Source organism: Scardinius erythrophthalmus (assembly GCF_964197995.2).
Source record: "Scardinius erythrophthalmus genome assembly, chromosome: 5".
Lineage (NCBI taxonomy): Eukaryota > Metazoa > Chordata > Actinopteri > Cypriniformes > Leuciscidae > Scardinius > Scardinius erythrophthalmus.
The window spans coordinates 42,946,514-42,974,046 of NC_138225.1; the positions used below are offsets into that span (position 1 = coordinate 42,946,514).

The 27,533-nt window shown below is 40.1% G+C and overlaps 1 protein-coding gene across 4 annotated transcripts in view; it reads left to right on the forward strand.

Annotated features, from left to right (window-relative positions):
* Positions 1-27,533, forward strand: part of npr2 (natriuretic peptide receptor 2) — a 75,312-nt gene that overhangs the window by 37,256 nt on the left and 10,523 nt on the right. Inside the window, exons 8-18 of one of the 4 annotated variants that reach the window (XM_081365960.1) lie at positions 7,161-7,281; positions 8,637-8,711; positions 10,799-10,912; positions 11,197-11,274; positions 14,939-15,043; positions 15,373-15,444; positions 16,251-16,413; positions 16,519-16,674; positions 16,758-16,926; positions 19,190-19,336; positions 19,928-20,051. In XM_081365960.1, coding sequence (XP_081222086.1) covers positions 7,161-7,281; positions 8,637-8,711; positions 10,799-10,912; positions 11,197-11,274; positions 14,939-15,043; positions 15,373-15,444; positions 16,251-16,413; positions 16,519-16,674; positions 16,758-16,926; positions 19,190-19,336; positions 19,928-20,051 — 1,324 coding nt within the window. The remainder of the gene's footprint in view (positions 1-7,160; positions 7,282-8,636; positions 8,712-10,798; positions 10,913-11,196; positions 11,275-14,938; positions 15,044-15,372; positions 15,445-16,250; positions 16,414-16,518; positions 16,675-16,757; positions 16,927-19,189; positions 19,337-19,927; positions 20,052-27,533) is intronic. The other 3 variants (XM_081365961.1, XM_081365963.1, XM_081365962.1) reach the window with 3 other exon arrangements.

Genomic DNA, 27,533 nt, shown 5'->3' on the forward strand with positions numbered 1-27,533 from the left:
GCCACGCAAGAAAACATGTAATCTACCTGAGGGAATAATATTTCTGATTATTATTTGTTTAAAACGGTTTTGTCCCCCCCCCCCCGCCAGGATTCTTTGATGAATGTAAAGATCATAAGATATTTATTTGAAATAGAAAGCTTGTGTAACACTATAAATGTACTGTCACTTTTGATTAATGTAATGCATCCTTGCTGAATAAAAGTAGGCAATTACTTTCTTTAATTACTTTTCCCAAAAAATAATCTTAACCTCAAACTTTTGAACTGTAGGCCTATGTGTAATGTTAAAAAAGCTTTCCATTTCAGATAAATGCGGTTATTTTGAATGGTGGTTTGTTTGTAATGTGACATATATTTTTTTGTATGACATTAAAATTATTTTTAGAATTAAATTGTACATAAATAGGTTAAGCAATACAAATGTGTTTGTCTGATAACCTTTTAAACATAGCCTATACTTAACTACAGTTTGCAGACACTGAAATTATGTACATTGTGCGATACAGTAAATATTTTGAGTGTCCCTCATTTTCCTATAAAGAACCACAATTGTCCCGCATTTTACTTTTCTGAAGTTGGCAACCCTACTCAGGTGTGCAGTTTATTTCTGACTAGTCAGTGGAGACATTTAGGCTATTTCATTTTAGTTAACTCAGGTGTGCTAACTGCTCTAAAGAAAACATGAAGCCAATGTATAAAATTAATAAAGTTAAGTTAAATTATTGTTGTTGTTGTTTTTATTAAGTTAAAAGTGAATCTAGTGTTATTATTGCTGGTGGTGCCCTGCCATGAACCCTGCCCCCACAGCAAACAGAACCGAACCGAACCGAACCGAACCGTGGCTCCAAAACCGTGATATGAACCGAACCGTGGCATTGGTGTATCGTTACACCCCATAATATATATATATATATATATATATATATATATATATATATATATATATATATATATATATATATATAACATATGAGCAGAAATTGCTAAACAAAAGCTTATTTGATGTGGCAGTATATTCTACAGTAAAAACTGTACCCAAATCTAGTCAACAAAATGTTGTCTTTCATATTTCGCTTGACTGTAACGTTGTTTTTATGAAATATTAGGGCATATAAATGTTAATTTGCAGTTTAATACGTTGCTTATACAAAGACATTTTATTTCAACATATTTCAATCGATTTTTACTCATCTCAGTATAGCAAAGCATTTTAGTTGATTAAAGCGGTTTATTCTTTCACACACAGACACGCGATTCATATTTAGGCTAAACAGTCTTTACAAATATGTACCCTTCATTCATCTCACAGAAACGCGATTCATATATTATAGAAACACGATTCATCTTTTTGCGGTTTACATAGGCCTACACTCACGTTATTCCATATTAACACTTGAGAAAAGATAACAGCCTACCTCACTCCTCAGCGGGATCTATTGCTCCTCATATCAGCACTGTTCTGAGGAAACTTTTCTCCAGGATTATTATGCCTCACTCGCGGCGCACTGTGTTTACAGCTGATTTGGGCGTTTCACAGGTCTGAAATGGTTCTCAGAATTTGCGTTTGAATAGCGCGTGCTCTCCGGGGCGTGGTCACATTACATTTGAATGAGCTCTAATTAGCTCGACTGGAATCGCTCTCTTTTAATACAGATTTCACAAGATGAGAATATTTGTTTTTTATATAAATTACTTCATTTAAAAGAAGAGAATTCAAGCTTCATGCCTGTGCGTCTGTATGCCTGTTTGACTGAGTATTCGCTGAGTTACAGTTCATTTCCGGACTCGTTTCAGAATGGACTTAACTGACAGAGAGAAGGCAGAACTCGCATCACGTTTATTTTTCTTTTATTTGGCAAAAAGCACAACACTTTGTTTTTAATTGTGAGTATACACAAAAATAATTCACATTTAACAGGATCGATTGATGTATGAAACGTGTTTGTAATATCAAAGTCAACAGAGAAAAATGAATCTCTTTTGAACTGATAAAAAAAAAAAGCGAGCAAATCACGCCGGCGTGATTGCCGACCTCAGAGGGTAAAAAAGACAAAAGACCCTCCCATAATGGCCCTGTCAGGTGCTATCAGGCCCTATCATTATGAGGAACCTTGCACGAAGAATGAGGAGATTTAAAAAAAGAATGGCTTTTTGATTGTTTGGATTTATTTACAACCCAACATAATCCAAAGATACACAACAAATGACAAAAAAAGCATTATTTAACACATTGAACTAAAGACAGAGACTTAATCAGTCACACACCTTTGTGCCATTCCTGAAACATAGTACATACCTGTCATTTCCATGGTGTTTGATTTTTCACTTTACCATGTTCATGCACGGAGACTAATGTGAATGTTGAAGTCAGCAGGACTCATCAGTGGGGCATCTGGTCCCTGAAAAAAAAAAAAATGCTGTGAACATACTGATATCAAGAGAAACTATAGGGCTGCACGATTTGGGAAATACATTTGAGATTTTTCAGGTTAAAATTGCTTTGTAAAATGTACAAAATGCGCACACACACACACACACACACACACACACACACACACACACACACACACACACACACACACACACACACACACACACACACACACACACACACACACACACATATATATATAGTATATATATAATGAACACCAGGATTGTTGTGCCTTGTAGGCATATACGTGCAGTGCTGCATAAAATAATAATAACAATAACCTATAGCAGGCGGCCTATAAATCGTTAAAAAGGAACACTTCAGTAACACTACACTAGAGAAAAATATATTGATTATCATATGTAACTTCAATCTCATTTCATAATGTCAAAACGAAAGTAAACATTTGGAGTAAAAAATTTAAGCCTATTGTTTGGCGCGTTTTGCTTTTCAAACGCACAACGCGTGAAGAGAACATTACTGAAGCGATCGAGCCACTCCAAACTATTAAACATTATTGTTACCATATTATACATCTACGTTTGAGCAGATATCCACAAACACAGTATTTAACAGTAAACACGGTTCTAAACATTATAATATTCACCATAGTATACACTCATACTAGCCTACTTTTATCATGCAGTGCTTTATTATATAATATAAAACCATCCTTGTGTCGGACATACATTTAGCATTGAAAGGTTGCATACCAGTCTAGTTCAGATTTCAACATGTTTCTGTCTATATATAGATACATATACATGTACAACATGCTTCATGTTTTTACTCCAATCTCATTTCATAACATACATTTTAATCTGTCTTACCCTAAAAATCTTCTCATCTTCAAATCGCATTCCTCTAATTCTTCTGAGGTAAATCTGAGGTAAATCCAAGGTAAACAGCACAGCACAGCACAAACACAGTCTTCCAAACTCGATGAAAAGCAGAGAGGAGTTAAGTTACTGTCTCTGGTTCTTTGTTTTGAGGTGATGGGGCGTTCCGCTAGGATCATTTGCATGTCAATTGCTCGTGCGCGTGTGGGTGTGGTCACATTAGAGTTAATTAGGACGCGTTTGAGAAACTGTACATGCCGCTGCTTTCATACGGATTACTTAAACAGAGAATATTTGTTTTTTTAATATAATTTACATACTTTAATAATAATAATAATAATTCGTTACATTTATATAGCGCTTTTTCTGAGACCTCAAAGCGCTTTACATAGATGGGGGAATCTCCTCAACCACCACCAATGTGCAGCATCCACTTGGATGATGCGATGGCAGCCATATTGCGCCAAAATAAAATAGAGACTCCAAGCGTTGTATAGACGTGTTAACATTCGCTGAGTTACAGGTCATTTTCTGTCGCGTTTCAGAATGAGTTTCACATTGAGAGAGATGGAGATCATGTTTATTTTCTTTTTTTTATGGAAAACACAACATTTTGTGTACACAAATAAAAGAAGACATTTAACAGTTTTGAATGATGTATAACACTTATGTAATATCAAAATCATAGTAGTGTAACAGTGTAGCGCTTCTGTGTAATATGTCACACGCATCACACACATGACCAGCGTTGGCCAATAGTGAGCCTACGTGTGGCGTACAACACAGATGCGCTGCGCAGTTATACTACGTGAAAAAACTCGAGGCCCAGAGAGAAGGAAATTAATAGTGGAATAAAGTCATTATTATTTTTTTTATTTTTTTTGCGCACAAAAAGAATTCTCGTCACTTTATAAACTTAAGATTGAGCCACTGTAATCACTTGGACTATATTAACGATGTCTTTAATGCATTTTCTGGGCTAGCAAGTTATAATGCCTTAGAAGCCTATGGAGGAGTGATCCAGCTCTCAGATTTAATAAAAAATATCTTAATTTGTGTTCCAAAGATGAACGAATGTCTTACGGGGTTGGAACAACATGAGGGTGAGTAATTACTGACAGAATCTTCATTTTTGGGTGAACATTTTTGAGTGTGCTCGTTGTACCACGGCGTTGGACTATTTTCTGTAATCGTCTTTAAGCGCAAAGGAAGTTACTGTGTCTAAAGTGCTGGAAAAGAGAGAGTCAAAAATTTCTGTTGCTATATCGAGTTCTTCTAAGTTATCTGGGATGCTGAGGAGATGAAACTGATCAGGAATGTTATTAATAAAGCAATCTTTAGTAGCAGAAGTGATAGGTCTAACATATTTGTAACACAGAGTCGGCTTTGAAGCCTTGGCTAAATTAAGTATACACAAGACTAGATAATGATCTGATCATCACTCTGCTGCAGAATTTCAACGGCATCAACATTGATTCCATGTGATAATCTTAGATCTAGATTATGATTACGACAATGAGTAGGTCCTGACACGTGTTGTCTAACTCCAACAGAGTTCAGAATGTCTTTAAATGCCAATCCCAATGCATCTTTTTTGTTATCTACATGAATATTAAAATCACCTACAATTAGGACTTTATCTGCAGCCAGTATTAACTCTGATAGAAAATTTGCTAATTTTTTGATAAAGTCTGTATGGTGCCCTGGTGGCCTGTATACAGTAGCCAGCACAAATCTCAAACGTGATTTATCATTTACACTAGATAGTGTTACATTAAGCACCAACAATTCAAAAGAATTATATTTGAAACAAGACTTCTCAGTAATTCTGAAGATATTACTGTAAATTACAGCAACACCTCCCCCTTTGCCTTTCAGACGAGGCTCATGTTTATAACAATAATCTTGGGGTGTGGACTCATTTAAAGTAATGTAATCGTTTGGTTTTAGCCAGGTTTCTGTCAAACACAGCACATCTAGGTTATTATCTTTAATCACATCATTAACAGTAAGTGCTTTTGAAGTAAGGGATCGAATATTCAGCAACCCAAGCTTTATCATTTGTTCCTCTGTATTATATCTGTTTTTTTATTTGTTGAACATCAATCAAATCTTTACCCTTAAATGAGCTTTGGAGTTTTTTGTATTTCCTAATTCGGGGAACAAACAGTCTCTAAATGATGATATCTAAGTGAAAGAGGCTCTATGTGATGGGATTTATCTGACCTCAGTGACGTGAGACAGCTAGCAGATGGTCGGTTTAGCCAGTCTGTCTGCTTCCTAACCTGAGCCCGAAATTCTCATGTTTGAGCTCAAGACTATGCGCAATATTACTAGTGAGAAAAGCAGCACCATCCCAGGAGGGATGAATACCATCTCTTTTCAACAGGTCAGGTCTGGCTCCCAGCGAACATGTGACTATGGTGGCTGGTATCTCTATTTTCACGTTCCGTGTAATATATTCACTTTCAACAGGATTCTTAGTGGGTGTTTCACTGAGTGGGGAGAATCTATTTGTTTTATGTAATCGGAATGGAAGAGCGGTGTTTTGTCCCGCGACTACAGCATCTCACAGTCACCCAGTTGCCCTGCTGCACAGGCTCTACACTGAACAATGTACAGAGTTCACTAAGCTAGTCACATCCAAAGCAGTATCTAAAGCCCTTGCATTCTTACTATCCTCGATAAAAGTTTGGATGCGTGTCTTTAGTTCTGAAATCTTCTCCATCAGCCTGACTGTCTCCCTGCATATGAAAAGACAAAGAAGGCTATGTAATACATGTGACACGAAGTGCAAAACATTACTCACCGTGTTTGTTGACTGATCCTACTTACCAAAGTTGTTTGATAGACTCGTAAAAAGCGTGAGCGCACGAGAAAAAAAGAAAAGAAAAAAAGACGACAAGCACGGATGGCAGGTTAACAGGCTAGCGAGATACTAGCGTGTTGTGCTAGTGATAACGATTTAGATAAAAGCTAGCTATGTCAGATTATTGTGATTGGCAATATTAGACTATATCTAATATATGTTGATGAGTAAGTTATATTTAGCAATATAAGCAAAAAGGAATGATAGTAAATAGAGATTCAAAACAGAAAGCTATACGGAGCATGCAGACAGGAGCAATCGATCACAGAGAATTTAATACATGAATTGGAAATGCTAAATCCTCTTGGTATCGATAGCTGATGCTTTTGACAATATCTCTGGATACACGATATCATGGACTATTGACGCAACCCGGCACGGGGGTTTATCGCTTATATTTCACACATATAGTGTAAGCAGTCATAGGACCGTATAGTGTGAGCACACAAATTTTGAGCTTTGGCTTTACTTCGCATGCAATCTATTGTTATAACCTTGCTGAAATCGTACAGAAATCGCAGTGTATTCCCGCATTAAGGGTTATTTAGACGAATTGTGCAAAATGAAATGGTATTTCCAAAACATTTTTGTGGTGCTAACAAAGGCACATAGCCTATGACTCTTGCTATACTTTTTCAAAACCCTTAACCCAGAGTATTAAACATTGGCCAATCAGCCGTCCTGCACTGTTTATGATATAAAGACAAGAATACCTCAAATCCAGCAGTTTACAATAAAAAATCCCATAGATATTAAAGGAATGACTTGAACCACATCTAGAGACCATAATCAGAGACCTGAGAGTGGGATTGTTTGGATGCGACAATAAACAACCATCAAGAAAACTCTAGCAACCTCAACCATAGCACCACATAATAACACCAAAAACACTCAAAACACCTTTGCACCCACATAACAACACACTGGAAAATTTAAAAATCTAGTTCAGCATTTACTATTGCCAAAACGCGATTTTTTTTAGTTGCACTTCTTAAATGCGATCTGCTCTATTCTAGGAAACTGAAGTTGGAGAAGGAGTTAGCTGGGATGCTTTGGAGGATACGGTGGGAGGAACTGAAGTTTGAAAATCCCAACAAATATAACAAACGCGCGGGCAGCCGTCTCACTCTTTCACAGGTAGGCTACAAGCACTCGCTGGTATTTTCATATCTTGGATAAAGCCGCATTAAACTGATGTGTTTTCCAGTTGGCCACCTCTAAGCCAGATCTAAAATGCATTTTTAAAAGTGCAAGGATCAAATCTATATTTTAAAGATGAAATGTCTTTGTGTTCTGTTTTTGTTTAAAAAACGTTAAATAAAAGAGGTTTCCTCCTGTTTCAGTCCATATGGTTTTAATTTATCTCGTAAAAATGCCTTTTTGGACTTGGCTGTAATTCCTGGCACTGTTTTTCAATGTCCATTTAAAACTGCATTTCTTGGGAATTACAATGATGGCTTAGTCAGTTAGCTGGTCACAAAAGGTAGCTTGATTTTGTTAAACTGAATTCTCTTTCTCTTTAATTTAGAGAAAATACAAATTCATTATAAGCTCAGAGGTTTGCTCCTATTTACAAATCTGGGTCTGTTCAATAGCTAAAATAGTTCAAAATGGGTACAAGACCCACCCTGTCAGATTTCACTAAAGTTATATAGATAAATGAAAATAGGGGAAAAAAGGAAGAAAATAACACAGAAATTATAGTTTATACATTAATGACTAATGTCTAGTTGTCTCGTTTGTTGAAGGTGGCTCAGTTTTATAATAGCAGACTCATAACAATACAGACTAACAGACTAACCCTAACAATTGTTCAAACAAGCTCCTGTCTGGCCATCTGGTATTCTAATCAAACCATATCATGTATCATGATGGGGATATTCCATTGACATAATGATATTCTAGGATATTTTCTAAACCTACCCCTACCCCTTAACCTACCCATCGCAGAAAACGTTCTGCATTTTTTAATTTTCAACAAAAAATCATTCTATATGATTTCTAAGTTTTCCAAACCAAACAAATGTCCTCACAAGGACAAGGATTTTGGATATTGCCATCTTTGTGGGGACATTTTGCCACCATTAATGTGCTGGAATAAAAAATAAAAAAAAAAACAAACAAACAAAAACCAACAACCTGGAAGTTCACATTTAGATTAAGTTTTGTCTTGATTTTTGTCATGTAAAATGACAGAAAATATTTAAAGAAATTTGTGGTATAGCAAATTGTTAACTGTGAGCTGCAAAGCTGCTGATAACTGTGAGCTGCAAAGGTAAATTTAAATGAAACTTTTCACTCAAATTGCTAATCTGATTATATAATTTGTAACAAACTATTTTGTATCAAATTTGAATCATAGAAATTGTTGTCTCAGACTTTTGGACCCCCCCCCCCCCCAATATGCATTTTTTCTTTTCTAACGTGCATAATGAAACTGCTTTGTCTTGAATAGTTGTTAGTGTTGTATTTTCTCTGTGTTTCCTTTCCAGAGAGGTTCCAGCTATGGCTCCTTGATAACAGCTCATGGAAAATATCAGCTATTTGCAAAAACAGGCTATTTTAAGGTGGGGATGAGTTCTTCTGACATCCTCCCTCTGCTGCACACCCACACACATGTGTATTCACTGGAGAAATGGAGAGTGGGTGCACTACCAGCTCAATGTGTTGCTTTAAGATCACACTTTAATGCAGCTTTGCAGCTCCTTATGTCGATCCACAATGCTATCTGTGCTACACCATTTATGTGATAATTGGATCACAAATCTAAAAAATGCCAATAATGTAAGCTGGAGGGAAAAGATGTTGCAGTATGCAAGTGTTTTTTGAGCTTGGATGTATGTAACCTATTGTAGGTAGTCTCAGCCTTGGACGTCACGCCCACAAACCGATGGCTGATGTCTAGTGCATATGGCACACAAAATTGGAAACACTTCAGGAGTTTTGAAGTCTTCGTCTGATTGGTTGAATCCTACAGGATTTCTGGGATATGTGTGTCGTTTTCTTTAATGGTGGAAACAAACCCATGGTGACACCAAACCCCCTCATGGAAGAAAACAGTGCTTTATTCGCAAATGTTTTATGCGATATTCCAAAGTTGCGAATGGAAACATAGTTACTGAGTGCTTATCAGAATAAACTAAATGCTGGATTTTTAAAAGTATGTGAAGTATGTGGCATAGATTTTTTAAAATAGGTCCAAGAGTTTACCATGCCAGTCTGTTATTGTTAGGACATCGACATCGACATTTTCACTCCCCTAAACATGACGCTAAACAAAACAAACTGTGATTGGTTGCTTTACATGTCAGACGGCTTCTTGACAGTTCTTGGCCAATGACAGCTGCTATGGGGTCCAGACCTTCTGTCTTGAGTCTGAAGGTTTGGGTATGTGAGACAAATTGTCTAAAACAAAACAAAACAAAACAAAATTAGGAACATTTAAAATAGCATAATAGGAGCACTTTAATGTACAGTCTTGCATTGCTAAAACTATAGCAAAAATTAGTGCGCAAGAGTGTGATAGAGTTTCAAGCTATTAAACGGATGACAGTAACTTGCTCAGCAAGATTCTCTCTAAACTGTTGTTCGGGCAAGATGTTATAATGCATAAGCAACAGCTCCACCATAACAAGAAGAGCAATGTATAGTGAGACATTTAAGATTATTTTACAAATAATTACAATGGAATATCAAAAACATATTGATATGACTATTTTTCTTTTACTCTATTAGTCTGCATTTACATTGCACATATCTATTTTGACATGCCATGTTTTTGTTCCGTGCTATAGTTATCACAATGTCAATTATAATTTCGAGGGTGAATCCTGCATTTCATATGATAAATTTTGAAGCGTGTAACTAGCCGTCGATCCTCTTAGCAGCATGAAAAACAAAACTTTAAGTGGATTATATAGCTGCTACATTTATAATCACTAAAAAGATATCGCTCAGTTCATCGCAATCTCACAAAGTTCTGTTATAATCAATAAAGTTGTCTACACGGCAAAATGAATCTCTTACTTAAATCGTGTCTACACTTTGTTTGTTAGTGAGAGGATTCGCAAGTGTGCAGAGCTCAGTAGTGGGCATAAACTCTGGCGTTTTGAGTAGTGAGTTTATTCTGACTAAATTAAACTCCTCTGATTGGCCATTGCGTTAAAGAGATCAACAAATATGACTTGTAACAAGACATGTAAATAGAAACATTTGACGTTCTCCAGAGTCCAAACACAAAAATGCACTGGAGCGTTTGCCAAATCTGTTTCGCCAATATAACATTACAGTATCAACTGAGGGTTCTCTCGCTTTCGTTTGAAGGTGCTTATATTTAAATTTGACTTTGTGATGTTTTTTGTTTTACCCATGTTTTAATTTTTGTTAAAAAATTAAGTAAGGTCATAAGGTAGCATATTTTTATTGTCTGCTTGTTTGGAGTGTGTCTGTGATGCCTTAAACCCAAATATATTTAAGTCTAGGTAGGCAGCCCACTAGTTTTTGGACACAGCCCATATCTAAAGCATCGAAAAATATATTTGGGTCACCCACCAAGAACTCTTAGAGGACTTCTCTGAAAGCCTTAATTACAAGAAAATGTAATGCATGTAATTTGAATAACCAAAGAAGTCACTGTCACCTCTTTGTCCCACAGTGTAAGCTGAAAAGGACACTAAGGCATCAAATGTCCACTGAGCCAGCTGAATATTTCTGCTGTCACCATGGCCAGGACAATGTGAATGTTCTTTCATATCTCAGGAGAGTTAGAGTAATAGAGTTCTCAGTTTCTTTGACTCAGATGATTCTACTAAAATGCAGAAATAAATCAATTATGTAATTACTTAAATTACTTTAATAAAACTTAATTTTGACTCATGAGCTATGAAAAAGCACATCTGATCAATACAATTTTCTGAGATGTTAATTTATCCAACTCAGTGACTTGATGAAGATAAAAATTAAATCAATTTCCCACCATGACAGCTCCAGTCTGCCATTCAGTGGCGGCTCAATAGATCTGATCCTTTTAACACTTGTTTCATTTCACAACAGGGAAACCTGGTGGCTATCAAACATGTGAACAAGAAGAGGATTGACCTCACCAGACAAGTGCTGTTTGAACTAAAGCACGTAAGAGAATGCATTTAATCACAAGAGAGTGTTTTTTTTTTGTATTTTTGTTCAATTTGTATTTGCATCCATCCGTGTCTATATCTGGGAAGAGAAGACAAGGTATGCATGTTATGTGTGAGTGTTTAGACAATCGTTTATGACCCCACTGGACAGCCTTGGTGCCCAAGGTGGTTAAAACACCCCCTGCCCTTTGCTACACATATAAACACAGATAAACTTGCATTCTTTGGTGGGGGGCTGGGAAGCCAATATGAGGCTGTAGACACTGAGGTCGGGGGGAATTTTTGTGGCTGGATTTTTAAAAGGTGTTTTGGAAAGGAAATGCTGACTTCAGACATAGAACATTGTCATGAAATAGATGTTAAAGAAATGAAGTGGAAGAAGGCGACATTATGGTGATATTTATTTGTATATATATATTTTAAATAATTTAGCCATTTTCACAGCTTTAGCAGTTTGCATGTTAATTTTTTTTAATAATTATCCCCTTTAAAGTATCACCGCTACACTAATACACATTAGATGTCTTTGGCCATCACTTCATGTTTTCACTTTCAAGCATTTTAAGATGCCAAATGTCAAGTTAAAAATTGTGCAACTTTTAAAACTCATCTTAAAGACCTGTTCACACCAAGAACGATAACCATGAAGATAACTATAACGATAACTATATTAGCGTCCACACTAGTGGACGATATCATGCTGTTTATTCTAAGTGCATGCTTATTTGTCATTTTATATGCTCAAGCTGGTTACAGCAGGATGGATTCTGATTGGCTGTTATTGTTTTTATCATTCATTGGATAAAAACGTTCTGAAAGTGATTCCAACGATATCGTTTCTCTGTGCCGTTTTTGTTATAGCTGCGGTGTGAACTCTGCTATTCTTTTATATTGAGAACGATATTTAAAACTATATCTTTATTGTTATCTATCTTTATAGTTATCATCCTTGGTGTGAATGGGCCTTAAGAACTGTTCTGTTTTTGAATGCAAGAACAAGCTTCATGTAAACACCCCTCCAAGATGAATACCCAGTCAGAGTGGGATTTAAAAATGTATTTATATTAATAAAAGTAAAAAAAAAATAAAAAAAAATGTAATTGTCTAATTTAGACCTATTTTCTGATAAACCACAAAGCCGAACCATCATGAACCTAATCATGGTTGAAATTGCTTAAAGCGTTAGTTCACCCAAAAATGAAAATTCTGTAATTAATTACTCACCCCAATGTCGTTCCAAACCTTGGAACACAAATGAAGATCTTTTTAACGAAATCTGAGACCTTTCTGTCCCTCCATTGACAGCCTAAGCAACTACCACTTTCAAACCCCAGAAAGGTAGTAAAAACCTCATTGAAGTAATCCATGTGACACTAATGATTTAACCTCGAATTTATGAAGCGTTGCGAGTGCTTTGTTTGTGCAAAAAACACAATTTACCACTTTATATACAAAATATTCATCTCCAACGTGCGTAACGAGAGCACCACGATGGATCCATGTTGTGTTGACGCGAGAGTAAACGTTTTTATGTTTTGTTGCATTTTTTTCACGTCGATTCACATTACTTCAATGATGTCTTTGCTACTTTTCTGGAGCTTGAAAGTGGCTATCAATGGAGGGACAGAAAGCTCTCAGATTTCATTAAAAAGATCTTAATTTGTGTTCCGAAGATGAACGAAAGTCTTACTGGTTTGGAATGACAGGAGGGTGAGTAATTAATGACAGGATTTTCATTTTTGGGTGAACTAACCCTTTAAATTTCTTTTGTCACACCGGAAATGAAAGTTCATTGGAACATCGAGTGCATTGCATATTGCAATACAGTTCTTTGTACTCAGTTCTCTGTAATAGTGCTCTGTTATACACTGCATTATTTTGGCAAATGTCGTAGGTCATCTGTATTTTGTGCATACATAAATTCACACGCTTTGCACAATGTATATAAAGCAGAGACAGTAAGAAGAATATTGTTGTATGCTATTCCGGTCATATCCCAAATCTGTCTATCATCTGAGACCACCATGATTGAGGCTGAGCCTGAAAAACATGATGCGAGTCCAAGCTTCCCATAACAATCTTATTTAAAGCCTAAGTTTATTTTGATGTCCGTATCCCGAAGGAAAGCTGATAAGACTAGCTGACTTGTGGCCAATTCTAACCTGCTCAGCTTTGATAGGAAACATGAGAAGCTGCATGGCTTTTTGCACACAGAGTAAGACAGCAGTCTGAAACACCAGTCCTGCAGACAGTGGCCCTAGGGGTCTGATTAGCTGTTGGGCCAGAGTCAAATGAAAGACCAAACAGATGTGGGGGAAACCTTTGTTCCCACTGATATTTGCCCTCACTGTTATGTAGGCCAAAGCTTATGCTAAGTAAAGTGTATATGGCCTCATACAGATTTTGCCACTCACTATAGCTCAATGGGCCCTATTTTAACGATCTGAAACGCAAGTATCAAGCGCAAAACTCAAGTAACTTTGTGGGCGGGTCTTGGGCGCTGTTGCTATTATACCAGCAGGATAAATGACTCTTGCGCCCGACGCAAATCTAAAATGGGTTGGTCTGAAGTAGCTTCATTATTCATAGATGTGGTTTGGGCATAACGTGAAATAAACCAATCAGAGCAACATCTCACATTGCCTTTAAGAGCAGACGCGCTTTTTCCATAGCGGATTGCTATTGTAACCGCGGATTTGCCAGGTGCGCGCCAGGAGTGGTTCACAGCCAAGGAGAGCAACCACTCGTCATGGCCGTAAAAGAGATAAGTTACATTGAAATGGAAAAACCCACCCAAATTAACTTCGGTTAAACAGGCGTATGATAATTTGGGTAAATGTGTAAGCTAGATGTATGCTTTTATAATAAATTGTCTATCTATCTATCTATCTATCTATCTATCTATCTATCTATCTATCTATCTATCTATCTATCTATCTATCTATCTATCTATCTATCTATCTATCTATCTATCTATCTATCTATCTATCTATCTATCTATCTATCTATCTATCTGTCTATCTATCTATCTATCTATCTATCTATCGTAATAATGTATGATTAGCAAAAATGAAAACTGCTGCTTCTGTGTAGATGAGAGAATCAAAGTGTATACGCGTTGTGCACACGCTACATTGATTATGGCCAAGAATGCGGCCTTAAAATAGCATATGAATAACATGCGCAACGCGCCACTGACTTTAAACTATTTTTTCCTGGTTAGTGGCGCAATTGTTTTCTAAAACTGCAAAATAGCATGAAGGAACGTTTGCGCCGGAACACGCCTCCTCTTTGTGCTGAACCGCCCTGGGGAGCGCAAGTGTATTTCCTAACTTACCGACGTGCATCTGTGGAGGGAAAAGTCCGCTTTGCGCGGGTGCAAAATAGGAATGATACATGCGTCGGTGTACAAAGTCAATTGCGCTGGGTGCAAGATAGGGCCCAATGGCTTAATGGTCTGAGGAAAAAAACTGTTTGAGAAACTTTAGAGAAACTTAAATTTGTTTTATTTTATATTATTTTATATTATTATTTTGTTATTTTATTATTTTTTATTGGCCGTGGTCTTTGAGATTTTCAGAATAAGTGGAGTACTAATTGTCAGCATCCTAAAGGTTAAAATTCAAAATGTTAATTCAAAACTTTGTTGATATATATAGATGAGAGATGTGCAGTTCAACCATTTGACGAGGTTTATTGGCGCTTGTATCGATCCACCAAATATCTGCATTGTGACAGAGTATTGCCCCAGAGGCAGTCTACAGGTAAACATGTTAACTAATAACATCATTGTTAACCATTTATTCATATTATTCTGTGTTCACAGGCAGTGTGAATGGTTTTTGAAAGGTTACGCTAATGTTATAATGCATTTTATTCTACCCATTTCAGGGAAGTAGTTGGCAACTGTACAGTAGTAACTGAGTCTCTATTACAATGTTATTACTATTCCTTCATTTCTATGTTAATGACCTTGTTTGTTTATGTTAATGATCATATCTGTTAATCGTAGGCCTATAATTTGCTTGTACAAAATCAATGCCTGTGCATCTAGATGTTTTGCAGTGTTAAAGTCCAGTTTGTTCTTTCACAGGACATCCTTGAAAATGAGAGCATCAACCTGGACTGGATGTTCCGATACTCACTGATCAATGACATTGTGAAGGTTTGTGGGAAAATGGAAAATAAATACAGAACATATATAAACCTTATTTTACCACACATATTTTTTATATATATTTGATTCTATGCAATCTACACAATCATAAAACTGTGTTGGTTTGATTATTTGCTTTTCTGAGAGGAGCCCCATTAGTAAAATAAAAAGGACTGGCGTCAAAGATAGCATGGCATTGTTTCTGGAAAACATGTATGAAAATAATGTAAACTCTATTAATGTAAACCAATCTTCTGTTTATTGTAAAAGGTATTTGAGAGCCCAGCCACATAAAAGCATTTGACTTTTGCTGGAAAATTGGCCTGCAATTACAACAAAGCAAACTGTTGCTTAAATGCACAAAACATATTTTTGCTTTTAAGAAAGAAAATTGCTTTGAAAACATTGTTTGTTTTTAAAAGAGCACTTGTCTGTCAGAAAGAATTTAGTGGGCCAATTAACCTTGAGTTAATCCTGATCCTGATTATTAAATACAGTTGCTGTTTAATGGAAAAGACAATAACATTTTATCGTAATTTATGTATTTCTGTCTTACAAAGGTAATTATGAAATATGTTCTTTGGCTTCTATCAACCCAGTAATTTTCTTAATGCTTTGAGCATACAAGGAAGTATTGTTGAGAATTACAAAATGGAATACACACGATTAATGTTCATTGTTTTACATTTCCAGCTTTCTCATGAAACCATTATACGCTACAGAATGTTTTTCAGTGGTTCATGTGTATTCTGCTCTATTTGCCCCATAAACTGTGGGCAAAGACATAATGTTCTGTTTAATGCTTATGCTGCCAGGGAATGAATTATCTGCACAACAGTTACATTGGCTCCCATGGCAATCTGAAATCATCTAATTGTGTGGTGGATAGCCGCTTCGTTTTGAAAATCACAGATTATGGTCTGGCAAGCTTCCGTTCTTCTTGTGAAAATGAAGACTCACCACATGCACTGTATGCAAGTAAGAATCTGTTAAGATTTTCTGTTTTGACGCATGAAACATCAATTGACTGTTGTCCAGTGCTGATAAAGGATTTTGTGACTGCTTACCAAACTGATTTTTCAGAAAAGCTATGGACGGCTCCAGAGTTGCTAATATATGATAGGCATCCACCCCAAGGAACCCAGAAAGGAGATGTGTACAGTTTTGGGATCATACTACAGGAGATAGCGCTAAGGAACGGCCCATTTTATGTTGAAGGCATGGATCTCAGTCCCAAAGGTAACATCCTCAAAGATCAAGTACATTAAAACTAATTTGTTGTACACCACTGACAAAAAACTGACACTTTTTTTTTGTTACAGAGATAATCCAAAAGGTGCGGAATGGCCAGAAGCCATACTTCAGGCCTACCACAGATAACAGCCTGCACTGTGAGGAGCTGACCATCTTAATGGAAAGCTGTTGGGCTGAAGACCCTGCAGAACGAGCTGACTTCAGCCACATCAAGATCTTCATTGCAAAATTTAACAAGTAAGCACTGCACCCTGCTACATATCACTTACAGTACATTTGTTATATTTGCAAATATGCCTTACCAAATATGGATAGTTGACCAATGAGTCTACTTAAAATTGTTGGGAACACTTTACAATGAGGTTCATTAGATAACATTAGTTAAATGTATTAACTAACATGAACTAACAATGAGCAATACATTTGTTACAGTATTTATTAATCTTAATGTAAATTAATAAAAATACAGCTATTCATTGTTTGTTCATGTTAGTTCACAGTACATTAACTAATGTTAACAAATACAACCTTTGATTTTAATCACATATTAGTAAATGTTGAAATTAATATTAAATAAGATTAACAAATGCTGAAGAAGTATTGTTTATTCTTAGTTCATGTTAACTAAGGTAGTTAACTAATGTTAACTAATGAACCTTATTGTAAAGTGTTACCAAATTGTTTAATGTAGGGCAATATGTAAATGCATAATTTTTCAAAATAGACTCAATTAGATGATTCCAATATATTAACTGTATTTCTATCCACATTGTCATATATTTCTTCATTCTTTATTATATACATTTAAGTTCATGATGTGGACAGTCAAGCTGTTTGTAGTACGACATGTTTGACGGGAAATAATTGCTGCTGGTCATCAGCTGTTTTTTTAATCTGAGGAATCTGTGCATCAATACTTTCAAAATAAATCCTCACCTTCATTACAACAGACCAGTTACACAAATGATGCTCACTCTTTTTCTGAAATGATTCATTGCTGCATTGTTTTGACCTGTTGACCAATTCTCATTCACACAATTAAACACACAAAAGAAAGATATAGGAATTACATTGAAATGCAATCAATATTATCTCAAATAGAAAAACTTTTTATATAACAAACCACACAGATTGTGTTTTACTGCATGAAGTAGAAGCAGTATTGTATCTTTGAACAGAATGCAGCATTTGTTTTACAGCTGACAGCTCATTGATAAACAACGTATATTGATGTGAGTGAAAGCTTCCTTGTTAATTCCCCAAAGGGGCACTTAAGACATAGTTGACAGACATTGACAAACCTCCGCTAAAATGCCTAATATGTTTCATGAAAAAGACTTAGCCTACAACCTAGTCTTCATTACATAAATGCATCTTGTTGGCATTTAAGAAAGTTTAAATAAATCAGATATCTAGGTATAGACAAGGGCCGTGTTTTTCCGAAAAGCGTCATAAGCCTAAGTAGATTGTATAAACAATTGCATGAGTCATCCTAGAATTACAGGCCGTTTCCCAAAAGTGTAGTAACTACAGTAGTACTTGAAAATCTCTGTAGATCTACAAATGTTCTAGAATACTTGTAAATTGCTAAAGTGCAATAAAGTTACATTGCTTAAACTTTTTGCACTGCAGCTATAATATGACTGTAATATTAAGATTGTATTAATATTCTATTTCTTTAATTTAAAGCAATAAAATAAACTTTTTATTGTTGTATGAGATTATTGTTGTACATTTTGTAAAAATAATAATAATTTGATTTTTTGGTAAAACTTTACTATAAGGTTCATTTGTTAACATTAGTTAATGTATTAACTAACATGAATGAACTAACAATGAGCAATACATTTGTTACTATATTAGTTCATCTTTGGTAATGTTAGTTAATGTTAAAAATACAGATGTTCATTGTTTGTTCATATTAGTTCACAGTACATTAACTAATGTTAAAAAATACAAACTTTGATTTTAATAATGTATTAGTTAATGTTAAAATTATAATAAATGCTGTAGATGTATTGTTCATTCTTAGTTCATGTTAACTAAGGTAATTAACTAATGTTAACTAATGAACCTTATTGTAAAGTGTTACATATTTTTTTGTATGCTGCACGTAAAAGTGAGATCTGACCCCAAAATAGAACAATGTGATTCAGCAAACCACACACCAACAGTACATGATTACCACACTTCATCATAACTGCGTTTTACGCCTCATAAGATGCAACTATGCCCTGCTCCTTCTGATGTACACTGCATAATAGTACATATTCCTGTTTCCTGTTTTCTGCACTATTCTCATGCATGTTTCAGAAGTCATATGCTACAATATCTCCAATTCATCTCGTTGAATAATTCATGGGTTACTTGCCAGTGATCTCACATAATTGTAATATTCTGCTGTAATCTGTCTGCTGTAATTATAATCATCTATATCTGCTATAATTACACATCAGATGTTGAACCAAGTGTCTGTTTTTGTTTGTTTGTTTTTTGGCAGGGAAGGCAGCACCAGTATTCTCAGTAACCTTTTGTCCAGAATGGAACAGTATGCCAATAACCTGGAGAACTTGGTAGAAGAGCGAACCCAGGCCTACCTCGAAGAGAAACGGAAAGCCGAAAATCTTCTTTACCAAATCCTTCCACAGTAAGAATAGTGTTGTTTAATATTTCCTATGCAATTTCCAAACTTTTAATTGGAGATTGATGAAGACCTTCTATTTGTTCAAGACTTATCTTATTACTACACAACTTGCATGTGATGTAACTTCTACCATATTGTTTTGTCTTATCTAAAAATGGCTGTTTTTGAGATAATTATGTAAGTGGTGAGAACTTTTAATACCGGCTTTAGATGAAGCAGGCAAGCTGACTAATTATAGAGTACTAAACTCTCTAAAAGAATAGCTAGGAATTAACCAAGATCTTTCATTCTTTAATTACATGAATTATCACTAATTGATCTCAAATGGGATCCTGGGTCTTATTAACAGAAAGTCTGAGAGTCTCAGCTGGACAAAACTCCCATTTTTCAACATGCTGTGAATAATTTCCGATTTGTTTATACCTTTGTTTTGTTTCTAGATAAGGATTTATTAAATTAAATTATTTTCTGCTTTCATCTGTGTATTGTTAAACTAACTGATTGTTTGCTACTGCATGTCTGCTATTGTAGTTGGACTTGTGTATGGAAAATAATTTCATGGTTCACTTGATCGTAACCTAATTCTCCCCACAGTTCAGTGGCGGAGCAGCTCAAGCGAGGGGAGACCGTACAAGCAGAAGCCTTTGACAGTGTCACGATCTATTTCAGCGACATAGTGGGCTTTACATCAATGTCTGCTGAGAGTACACCTTTACAGGTCTGCACAAGAATTTGTAGATACAAAATTCTAGGACTATTCTAATAAATATAATATTATTTAATAAACAGTGGGGACAACAAAATCTGAGACCGATGGTCAAAAAGCTTTGTGTGCAAATTATATTAACATAACAATATTGAGGACAGAAGAATAACATAGAATTTCTTAGTATTTAGTACACCTCCCTTTTATTTCAAACTTCATGTAAAACCTGATGATCATGTTCTCCAGCATGATTTCAGAATGAAAGAACATTATTCTAAAATCAGTGCTTACAAGAAGTGAAAAAATCTTATTGTGGATCAAGACAAATAAAATCCACTAAGATTATATTATACATAATCTTATATAGTATTTAAAAAACAGTCAAGGGTTAGGTTGGTTCTGAGAGTAAGATGCATTAGACTACTGTGATCTGGCTTATTTCACTGGGAATGTTTACTCTGTAAAAACAAAATGATCAATGCACATATTTCATATTTTGTCATATCTGTTTATCTGTGATTGGACTTAACATAACCATATTTAGTATGCAACTATCCTGCAATATTTTTGATTATGCAAGAATTATGCATCAATGTTATTGCAAGCAACATATCTGACCTTCATATTGTCAAACAGAGATTTAGACTGACGTATTCTTCGGTCTGAGTTACAGAAAAGGCATTCCTTCCTTCACATTCCCATGTATTTTGATGATCAAAATACGATGATCACGTTAATCACTTTTTGACGAGAGGTTGCAAAGTTTTGCCCCAAGATGTTCAAGTATTCTCCTTTAATGCTTGTGTATTAATACATTTTATGCCAGGCATTCCATAAAGTTTTGCAAAGAAGATGATTTAGCAAATGAGATTAGCAAATGCAAAGACTTTCACAACCCATGTAATAAATCCAGATATAGTATGTACTTTGATATTATTTAGCCTAAAACATGGTTTCTGGAATCAGTGAGATTAAGTTCTGAATCATTATCTACGTAAACATGCAAATGATTATAGCTATGCAAACTCGATTCACTATGTAGAATATCATTATAAATAAAACATGATTTTTAATATATTTTTCAAAAGTAATTAATTTCTTTAGGGGTACCCATAAGTGGAAAAAGTTGCATACTCCTTTAAATTATGAGACATTTGAGGCCATTGTTGCATTTTGTTTTACTTATCTGAACTAATAGACCAACTGAGTTTGGAAAGTTACTCTGAAATTAGACCAAATGCAGACAACAAAAATTAACTGTCATGATGTTTGGATCACGCTGTTCAACAGCTGTTCAAAGATGCAATGATAAAATCCAGCAGTGTTTCAGTGATTAAGGTTATAGCATAACAACCTCATAATGAAGTTGGCCTCCATGTTTAATTCATCATCTTTTTTGTTCTATGTATGCAAATATATCACTCTGTAAGGCCTCTTTTTCTGGGCGTACATCCAAAGGGATGGGACGGGGGGAGAGGATTGGTGTGGGGGGCAGAAAGTATTTTAATTTCAGGGAACCATAGGGAGTTCAAGCAGAAACGCATCACAGCAGTCATTTCTCACTCAGCTTCTATGAGACATGGCAGAGCTGCAGACACAATAGACTTTTATTATACATTCTGTTTGAACTGAGTTTTGGGAGCACAGATGCAGAACTATTTCTGTCAGGTTCTCATCACACCTAAAAAGGTGCGGGGAAAAAAAACTTTGGAATCGGAGGAAGTCTCATCTGAATAGTCAAACAAATGAATTCTTGAGAGAATGAACTAAACAGAGAAAGTATCTTGAAGTATCTGAATAGAGTATCTTGGCTGATTAAAAGGAGAGTTCCTCTATTATTACATTATTATAATTATAATTATTATTAACACTTTAAAGTACTTTGGATTTAAATTATATAAATATAGTGGGTTAGTGGTGTTAACGTGAAAACATTCAATTGTTTATTGTAATTGTTTTAAATTACATTAATTTAATTACATTAAATTAATTGTTTTAAAACTACTTGTCTACATTCTACTTTAAAATTGTGATTCCATTCCAATCAGAATTATAATTTACTAATTAGATTTGAGGGATAGGTTTACAGTTAACATCTAGGTTCCCTTTCGTTGTCACTCCGAGTTACGTCGGATGACGACGAATGGGGTTTCGCTTAGAAATCCTATCATCTTCGAGTATTCAAACACGAGCCAATGGCAAAGAAAATGCCATGGGTCTGCGGAATTTGCATAGCGTAACTCCGCCCCACCCTGGGGGTATATAAGGAAGTCGCTGGCAAGATGCAGATATGTTTTCGCTTCGGAGCCAAGTTGATTTACTTCACTCCACAGCCAAATCCTGAGTTCATCTCCTTATCTCTTCGAGACGAGCCTCTCTCCAGGTGTTGGTGTGACAGCGAGTTCCAGCGAGTGCACATTCCCTGCTGATCTGTGCAGTGATTTGCCAGAGTTTGTGTGTTCTCTCCCTGGTCGCTTCAACACTCTGCGGAGAAATCTCCTTTCACAAAAGAGCATTGCACGCGGCACGTCTTTTTAAAGATGCCTCGCCCGTGCACTTCTGGTTGCGGTCTATTTGTGTCTGACTCTGATGGGCACAATCGCTGTCTTGTGTGTCTGGGTGTTGAGCACGCTAGGGCAGCGTTTGTGGATGAGTCATGTTCCCATTGCGGGAACATGCCCATCGCACGGTTGAGATCGAGACTCAATGATCTTAATGTGAGAGTCCCCTCATCCGCACCCCGATCTACTGGTCCCGAGAGGGCTGGTACTTCGGCTGGCGGCCAGGGTGATCTGAGGGTTACAGTGTGGAACAAAGCGCCGACTATTCCACGCTCCACACTGCCCTCTGTTCCCGTGCAACCCGCGAGTGTCCGCGTGGAAACCGCTGTACAGTCCTCTGACTTGCCGCGAGTTTCATTCGGCGCTCCAGAGGAAGACTCGATGTCGATCGCTGCATCACAAGGTGGGCAGGAGTCCTCGGGAAGTGAGGATTCGGCTGTGCTGCCACCCTCGGGTGTCCCAGCATTGTCCGAGTCTGATCCCGAGATGACGGCCATGCTTTCCCGGGCAGCCGCGGCGATCGGTCTTGAGTGGTCCCCGCCACCTGGGCCGGTTCGTTCGCGGCTGGACGATTGGTTTTTGGGTGCGGCTGCTGATCCGCGTCGGCAGCCAACCCCAATGCCTTTTTTCCCGGATGTGCATGAGGAGGTCACGAGGTCCTGGAAGGCACCATTGTCTTCCCGTGATCGCTCGGCGACCGCCTCCGCCTTGCCTCCCCTTGATCAGGCGGCTGCCAAAGGGTACACTGGGGTTCCCCAGGTTGAACGCTCTGTTGCGATGCAGTTGTGTCCTCAGAGTGCTTCTTCCCGCGGCGACCCAAAGCACCCCTCCAAGGCCTGTAGGTTCTCCTCCACCCTTGTGGCGAAGGCCTACAGAGCTGCGGGGCTGGCAGCCTCCTCACTGCATGCCATGGCGACACTCCAGGTCTACCAGGCCCAGATGTTGCGTGACATGCACGAGGGGAGGTCTGACCCAGCACTCTTTGATGAGTTGCGTGCCGCCACCGACCTTGCTCTCCGAGCGACGAAGGTGACCGCACGCTCGCTGGGTCAGGTGATGGCCACTTCGGTGGTCCAGGAGAGACACTTATGGCTAAACCTGGCTGATATGCGGGTGGCCGAGCGGACCCGGTTCCTCGACACCCCCATATCCCAGGCTGGCCTGTTCGGCGGCGCAGTCGAGGACTTTGCCCAGCAGTTCTCGACTGCCCAGAAGCAGACTGAGGCTTTAAAACACGTCCTGCCCCGGCGGCCCGCTGCTCCGGCAGCGCAGTCGTCGGCACAGGTGCCTCAGCCCGCTCGCCGCCGAGGGCGCCCTCCTGCGGTTCCCCCCCCTCCCGATCGGCCCCAGCAGTCCGCTGCTTCCGGGTCGCGTCGGCGAGGAGGCCGTAGGAAGGCGCCACAGCCCTCTCCCGCCCCGTGCCCCGCTAAACGCCAGGCTAAACGGCGCTCCTGAGACGGGCTGCTCAGAGATGGCGTTGAGTTCTGTTCAGGAGCCGGTTGCAGGGCCGCTCCTTCCCCCGGTGGAGGGCCGGGGGAGAATCCTTGGTTTTCCCATTTCCGCTGCTCGTCCCACGACGGGCAGCACCCTAAAATGGTTAAAGAAAGAACTCACTACCCCATCTCTGAGCACACGGAGTGTGCGGATGAGAGCACGCGCCGCCCACGGGCCACGCTCCTCTCATCCCCCTCTGTCGCCAGACCCCTGCCAGAGCACGCCCCCGTGGGACGCTGGTCCTCCCCTGGCTTCCTCTGGCAGGACGCGGATAATGACCGTGCCCCCGCACCGGGCCGCTATGCCACCCACGTCTGGGCCGGTCATTCCGCTTCGCTGCACCCCCGACGGAACGTCTGTGGTTCGTATGACCCCGCTGGTGCACTTTCTGGAAGCCTGGCTAGAGCTTCCCAGACTGTCCCGCTGGGTCGCGAGAACCATCAGGCTCGGCTACGCGATTCAGTTCGCGCGATCTCCTCCCCGCTACAGAGGAGTCCGCTTCACTATGGTCGGTGGCAATGCCCCTGTCATGAGAGCGGAGGTCGCCACCCTACTGGCGAAGGGTGCGATCGAGATTGTCCCTCCAGCCGAAATGAGGTCCGGCTTCTACAGCCCTTACTTCATTGTTCCGAAGAAATCGGGTGGGTTACGACCGATCCTGGACCTGCGCGTCCTGAACCGCTCCCTTCACAGGCTGCCGTTCAAGATGCTCACGGCCAAACGCATTTTCGAGTGTGTGCGGCCACAGGATTGGTTTGCAGCGATCGACCTGAAGGACGCCTACTTCCATGTCTCCATTTTACCTCGACACAGACCGTTTCTACGGTTTGCTTTCGAGGGGCGGGCATACCAGTACGCGGTTCTCCCTTTCGGGCTAGCCCTGTCTCCTCGCGTCTTTACGAAGGTCGTCGAGGCAGCCCTTGTTCCCCTCCGGGAACACGGGGTTCGCATCCTGAACTATCTCGACGACTGGCTGATCCTAGCTCACTCTCGAGACCAGGTTTGCGAACACAGGGACCTTGTGCTCTGGCACCTAGCTCGTCTGGGCCTTCGGGTCAACTGGGAGAAGAGCAAACTCTGCCCAGTGCAGAGGATCTCTTTTCTCGGTATGGAAATCGACTCGGTCGCCATGTGCGCGCAGCTTACGAGCGAGCGCGCGCAGTCACTGCTGACTTGTCTTCGCCAGTTCGAGGGCAAGAGTGCGGTCCCACTGAAACTTTTTCAGAGGCTCCTGGGGCATATGGCATCCGCAGCCGCAGTAACGCCGCTCGGATTGCTTCATATGAGACCGCTTCAGCTTTGGCTTCGCGATCGAGTCCCGAGGTGGGCATGGCAACACGGCAAGCTCCGGGTCCCAGTGACTCCGTCCTGCCGTCAGACCTTCACCCCGTGGACGAACCTCAGCTTTCTACGGGCCGGAGTGCCCCTGGAACGAGTTTCCCGGCATGTTGTTGTTACAACAGATGCCTCCACCACGGGCTGGGGCGCCATGTGCAATGGTCATGCTGCCGCGGGCTCCTGGACAGGACCCCAGCGCCTTTGGCATGTCAATTGCCTCGAGTTGCTGGCTGTACGTCTCGCCCTGCACCGCTTCCATGCGTTGCTCAGGGGTCAGCACGTACTAGTCCGATCAGACAATACCGCAACAGTAGCGTACATCAACCATCAGGGTGGTCTACGCTCCCGCCGTATGTCGCAACTCGCCCGCCACCTCCTTATATGGAGTCAGAAGCATCTGAGGTCGCTTCGAGCCATTTATATCCCGGGACACCTGAACCAGGCGGCCGACGAGCTGTCTCGAGTTCAGCCTCTCGCTGGAGAATGGCGACTCCATCCCCGGACGGTTCAGCTGATTTGGGATCAGTTCGGCGACGCACAGGTAGACCTGTTTGCCTCCCACGACTCGTCCCACTGCGACCTGTTTTATTCCCTGACCGAGGGCACGCTCGGCACGGATGCACTGGCGCACAGCTGGCCGAGGGGCCTACGCAAGTATGCGTTTCCCCCAGTGAGCCTTCTTGCGCGGACCCTGCGCAAGATCAGGGAGGACAAGGAGCAGGTTATATTGGTTGCCCCATACTGGCCCAGCCACACCTGGTTCTCAGAACTCATACTCCTTGCGACAGCACCTCCCTGGCCAATTCCTCTGAGGAAGGACCTCCTTTCTCAGGGACGGGGCACCCTTTGGCACCCTCGTCCCGGTCTTTGGAACCTCCACGTGTGGCTTCTGGACGGGACGAGGTAGGTTTGAGTACCCTACCACCAGCGGTGGTGGCTACCATCACTTCCGCTAGAGCATCGTCCACGAGACATGCCTATGCGTTGAAGTGGAACCTCTTCGTCAACTGGTGTTCTTCCAAACAGCAAGAACCCACGAAATGCCCGATCAGTGTCGTGCTTTCCTTCCTGCAAGAAGGGTTGGAGCGAAGGCTGTCTCCCTCCACCCTGAAAGTGTATGTTGCCGCCATTGCCGCACATCACGATGCAGTTGAAGGTAAGTCTCTGGGGAAGCATGACCTGATCATCAGGTTCCTGAGGGGAGCGAGGAGACTAAATCCTTCTCGTCCTCCCCTCGTACCCTCTTGGGACCTCTCAGTGGTTCTAACTGCCCTGCAGAGCGCTCCATTTGAGCCTTTGCAATCCGTGGAGCTTAAGTTCCTGTCTATGAAGACAGCGCTCCTGGTTGCATTGGCCTCCATCAAGAGGGTAGGGGACCTGCAGGCATTTTCGGTTGACGAAGCGTGCCTGGAATTCGGGCCGGCTAACTCTCACGTGATCCTGAGACCCCGGCTTGGATATGTGCCCAAGGTTCCTACCACACCCTTTCGAGATCAGGTAGTGAACCTGCAAGCGCTGCCCTTGGAGGAGGCAGACCCAGCCTTGGCACTGCTCTGTCCAGTACGCGCCCTTCGTGCTTACGTAGACAGAACGCAGTGTTTCAGGACCTCAGACCAGCTCTTTGTCTGTCATGGTGGGAAGCTGAAGGGAAAGGCTCTCTCCAAACAAAGGTTGTCTCACTGGATAGTGGACGCCATTGTTTTGGCATACCAGCAGCAAGGTCGTCCGTGCCCCCTTGGTGTGACGGCCCACTCCACTCGGAGTGTGGCCTCCTCTTGGGCTCTAGCGCATGGCGCCTCGCTAACAGACATCTGCAGAGCTGCAGGCTGGGCGACACCTAACACGTTTGCGAGATTTTACAATCTCCGAGTAGAGCCAGTTTCTTCTCATGTACTCGCTTCAACTAGCCGGTACTAGATTCTGCTCAGGTGTCTTCGCTTGCTCGCCATTCCTCTCCACGGACGGGACACGTGCGACATTCTCCTCAGGTGAGCCTCATAAGCCCTGAGTCTCCTCCAGCACTGACGACGTCAGCGCCAGAGTTATGCCACGGGCAGCTTTCGCGCTTGGCTAGGTGCCTCCATGTGCATGGTTCCCTTCG